This window comes from Piliocolobus tephrosceles, chromosome 18, assembly GCF_002776525.5.
Source record: "Piliocolobus tephrosceles isolate RC106 chromosome 18, ASM277652v3, whole genome shotgun sequence".
Classification (NCBI taxonomy): Eukaryota; Metazoa; Chordata; class Mammalia; order Primates; family Cercopithecidae; genus Piliocolobus; species Piliocolobus tephrosceles.
The window spans coordinates 20,464,202-20,469,503 of NC_045451.1; the positions used below are offsets into that span (position 1 = coordinate 20,464,202).

Below are 5,302 nucleotides of genomic sequence, written 5' to 3' on the forward strand. Positions count from 1 at the left end.
GAAGAAGAACCCGGAAGTGCACCATCTTGCCTCCGTTCGTCCAAACAATTCCTTTGTCTGAATTCCGATGCATCTTTAAAAAGGACGTTGCACTTAACCAACCACTAAAAGAAAAAGAAGAATTGTCACAGGAATTACTTATCAATAATACAGTTCACTGATTGATTCATTTGGTTGTCCCAATCTGGATAGAATAAATTATGATGCATTAACAAAGCACCTCCAAGTCTTAAAAGAATTTTTTTTTTAGATGGTATCTAGCACTGTCACCCAGGCTGAAGTGCAGTGGTGCAATCTCGGCTCACTGCAACCTCCGCCTCTCAGGTTCAAGCAATTCTCCTGCCTCAGCCTCCCAAGTAGCTGGGATTACAGGCGCCTACCACCACACCTAGCTAATTTTTGTATTTTTAGTAGAGGCGGTGTTTCACCATGTTGGCCACACTGGTCTTGAACTCCTGACCTCATGATCCGCCCGCCTCAGCCTCCCAAAGTGCTGGGATTACAAGTGTGAGTCACCGCACCCAGCCAAAAACAATTGGTTTGTTCTTGCTCATGCTGCATGCCCAGGTTGACAGAGCAGCCACTGTCTGAAACCTCACCAGTGACCATGGAAGATGACAACTGCCTTCTGGAGGGCCACAAACTAGCAATGAAACCCTCTAATCTAAAACAGTCATGTTTAAAGCTCTTAGCATAAGAGTTTAAAGCACTTAGCATAATGGCAATACCAGGTACCACTTGGTCAGAACTAATGACGTGACCCACCCAATCACAATGGGGCCAGGAAGTGGAATGTTGCCAAGTGCCCAAAAGGGAGGGAGACAGAAAGATTTGTTGAACACTATTAATGACCACCATTGTGTCTTTTGAAATAATAACACCAAGACTTTCCATTTGTGTAGAAGCACATGACTTTCAAAGTACTTTCACTAAGGAGATTGCTTTTCCTTCTCCAGTCATACCAAACTACTTTGCAAAAAACGTTTGTTGGCCAGATCCAGTGACTCACACCTGTAATCCCAGCACTTTGGGAGACGGGAGTTCAAGACCAGCCTGGCCAACATGGCAAAACACTACGTCTAATAAAAATATAAAAATTTGCTGAGCATAAGCCTGTAGTCCCAGCTACTCAGGGGGCTGAGGGAGGAGAATCGTTTGAACCTGGGAGGCGGAGGTTGCAGTGAGCTGAGATCATGCCACTGTACTCCAGTCTGGATGACAGAGCGAGACTCCATCTCAAAAAAATATATAAATAGTTGTTTGTTGAGTGAATGATTGAATAGACGAATAAACAGCTCTATTAGGTAAAAAGGAAGATACTATCATTCCTGCTTCTCTGATGGGAAAAGTGAGACCTATAGATTATTAAGAGGGTTGCCCAAGATCGCAGAATTCTTAACCAACATACCCTGATGACAAATTCATTACCCAGAATGTGCAGCTAAAGAAACCAAAGTGATGCCTTTTAATTGCAACTGGATGGTAAGCAAGTATGTGAGTTTCTCAACCTTTTGACATTTGTACCAGCGATCCTTGTGGGTGTTTCCCTAAGGAGCTAATGCATTTCCTATTGCAAAACAAAGCCGTGGGTTGGGTCGGACTTGGAAGGGATCAGGCAGGGTTGGAAAATGTCTCTATTCTCTGCCTGCCAGATTTTCCTTTGAAAAGCAGCAACTTGGAATCATTAAATAGGAACCAAATTTATAGAGACATCTAAAAGACAGTGCTAAGAGGGGAAGCAGGGCAGCCAATTCTGATTCCGGCCTCCTCTTAATTTCAGGAAAGGATAAATCAGGGCAATTCTTTCTTTTCAGAGTGACTGGCTCCCGCTCTGCCAGCACGGTTGCTAAGCAAAACCTGGGCCTCGTTGTGTGTGTGGGCACGCACCTCCCAGCTTGCAAGTTCATCAAGAGAGGGCTACAAGAAAGGCTGGCAGGAAAACAGGCTGTAAGCAAGATAACTAGCTCCATGGGGCTAAGACCCAAAGACTTGAACACACTGCAACAGAGAAAAGCGTGCACTAGTGATAGATGAAGTCAGCCCAAGAGGTGGGAGAGGATTACAAAACAGTCGCCGACTAATTATTCTTCAAGATAATCAGAAGGCTTTGGTTTTGCTATGTAAATATCAGTGACAAAGTGAGTAAGACATGGTTTCCTTGTGAAACAAGCTATACTTAAGCTCTAATTCTAAGCTTACTAGCTGTGTAGACTTGGACAAATCACCTCATTACTGAACATCAAGAAATTTCTCATCTGTAAAAATGGGGATGATATGTGTACCAGCTTTATAGGTATATTGTGAGAATTGCATGGGATAAAAGACTTCAAGCTCTTAGCATAATCGCAATACTAGGTATCACTATTAATAATGGTTCCATTGTTCAAAAGAAAATGTGAACCTTTGAAAGTAATACAATAAAAACGGAAGGAAAAGGAGAAAAAGACAGTCACGGAGACTGATGGTGAGAAATGGAAGCAAATAGAGATAAAGAGAAAAGAAATGTACTTCTCCGTCTCTAGGCTGCTGTCAGAATCTGCCTGGCTTCCGCCACCTCTGTTGGCCTCAGCTCTTCCTGCCTGGGCTCACACAGAGCTTTTCAGGCTTCAGCAGGCACAACCCGGAGAGCTTCTGACAGTCCAGATTGCTGGACCCATCACCCCAGAAAGTCTGATTCAGTGGGTCTGGGGTGGTGCCCAAGAATTTGCACTTCTGCCAATTCCAGGTGATGCTGGTGAATTTGCAGCGGGATGGCTGTCTGAGGACCACTGACATAAGGCAAGGCACGGCCCTCCCTGACCCCAGACCAATCCAGGTGGCAGATACGTCGTCTTTACATATTTGTAGTTTTCTGGGCTGTTTGGTATCTCAATAGCCTTGGCCTGTGCTTTAGATATCTCAGGACTGACCTGGTGGCCTCTCTGGTGTTTCTGATTCCCACTGATGACCCAGAGATGACCAGTGGCCTTTCGTGCCCTCCATCTTTCCATCCTAGTGACAGCTTTTCTAGTCTCCAGAATGAGTTTGGCTTCGGTGCCTGCCATCCTGATCTGTCTGTGCCAGTGTCCCTCCCAGGGCTTGGACCCTGACAGTCAGTCCCATCCCAGCATACAGTCGTTTTTGCCTGGCTTATAGGGAACAGAGTTCTGGTCTTTGCCTGCTGCCCTGTGGGCAGACCTCCCCGTTCTCCAGGGGCCCGCTCCCTGTCTTCTGCAGCTGGGCTTCCTCTGCCTGGTGAGACCCAGTGCTGCCCTCTTGGAAAGTCTGGAGCCCAGGGGTTCCCGTATCACTGCTGGTTTGCTGCATACTGTGGACCCTGAGCCTGGCCTGTCTGGGCTACTTGCCACCTCCTAGCATGATCCTTAATGGATAGGTCTGAGCTCATTCTGCATCCGTCTTTCTCAGCATTACCACAAGAAACTATCACACCAGATTCTGGAGATAAGACAAGAAATCGTCCATTTCAACAATGACTTATTGAACATACTCTGTGGCTAGCACTACTTCAGTGACCTGGTGACACAGCAGTACACAAAACAGAAAAACAAATTTTATGCCTTACATGCTACTGAAAGGACAGAGACAGTTAATCAAAAATGGCAGCTATAGTATGTGGATAAATAGAAAAAAAGAAGTCTAGAAGGCTGGGTAGTTGCACTTCAAAGAGAGGGGACGAGGAAGGCTTTGCTGTGTAAAAACTTGAAGGAGAAGAAGAATCAAGCAACCAGGCTGTTAGGGAGGCAAGTGGCACAGAAAGTGGCTGGTGATTAGTAATCCCTTACCGTTGTTCTGTGCAGCATGGGAACTAGTTCTCCCCTAACTGGGTGGGTCACACACATTTGAATTTAATGATTTTTTTTTTTTTTTTTCCAAGACAGAGTCTCACTGTTGCCCAGGCTGGAGTGCAGTGGCACGATCTTGGCTCACTGTAACCTCCGCCTCCTGAGTTCAAGCGATTCTCTTGCCTCAGCCTCTTGAGTAGCTGGGATTACCACGCCCACCTAATTTCTGTGTTTTTAGCAGAAACAGGGTTCCATCATGTTGTCCAGGTTGATCTTGAACTCCTGGCCTCAAACGATTCGCCTGCCTTGGGCTCCCAGAGTGCTGAGATTACAGGTGTGAGCCATCACGCCCGGCCTTAGTGGCCTTTTTTAAAAAATGGGGGCACTTATGAAAACATTACTCTGTGGCTGTTGTAGTTTGGCCGACAACAGCATCTCCAGCAGCCATCAGTTTGCCCCTTTCTCCTCAGTCATTCTCAACATACCACAGGTATATCTTGAGTCCCTTCTCTTTTTTTTTTTTTTTGAGACGGAGTCTCGCTCTGTCGCCCAGGCTGGAGTGCAGTGGCCGGATCTCAGCTCACTGCAAGCTCTGCCTCCCCGGTTCACACCATTCTCCTGCCTCAGCCTCCCGAGTAGCTGGGACTACAGGCGCCCGCCACCTTGCCCGGCTAGTTTTTTGTATTTTTTAGTAGAGACGGGGCTTCACCATGTTAGCCAGGATGGTCTTGATCTCCTGACCTCATGATCCGCCCGTCTCGGCCTGAGTCCCTTCTCTTTTAACAACCTTTCTGTGTGCCCCGTACAGAGTCCAGCTCCACTCCATTTCTTTGCTCCCTAAAACAGCAGAACATCTTGAAAGAGTTGTCCAAAGTCATTGTGTCCACATCCTCCCATCCTCACCCCAGACTTCCATGTCCACCACGCCACTGACCCTGCTCCTGACGATGTCACCAAAAGGCTTCTGGTTGCCAAAGTCAAAGATTGTTTCTTTACACAATGAACTCCTGGAGCATTGGGCCCCGCTGACCACAGCATTCCTTCTTGAGGCGCTTTCTTCTCTTGGCTTCCTGGTCCCCACAGTGTCTGACTTGTGCCCCATTTCACTGGTCACTCATTCTCAGACTCCTTTGTGGGTTCCTCTCAGCTTCTAAAGGTTGGAACACCAGAGGTGCTGGCCTTCAGTCCCCATCGGTCATTCCATTCTCCTCTTAATGTGATCAGATTCAATAATGTGGCTTTAAATGCCTCCTATATCCCAAGGACTCCAAAATTTACATTTCCAGCCTTGATGTTTCCACTGATCTCCCGACTTATGAATGTCAGCTACCATATCACAGTTATATGACTTATGAATGTCAGCTACCATATCACGACTTATGATATGACTTAAAAATAAATGTCAGCTATCATATCACAAGTTATAATATGACTTACAAATGTCAGCTACCATATCACAAGTTATAATATGACTTATGAATGTCAGTTACCATATCGCAAGTTATGATATGACTTACGAA

The 5,302-nt window shown here is 46.1% G+C and overlaps 1 protein-coding gene across 1 annotated transcript in view; it reads right to left on the reverse strand.

Moving 5' to 3' along the window:
• Positions 1–5,302, reverse strand: part of LOC111546837 (O-acyltransferase like protein) — a 78,891-nt gene that overhangs the window by 29,035 nt on the left and 44,554 nt on the right. The window contains exon 8 of the mRNA XM_023218307.1: positions 47–104. Within this exon, the coding sequence (XP_023074075.1) occupies positions 47–104 (58 nt within the window). The remainder of the gene's footprint in view (positions 1–46; positions 105–5,302) is intronic.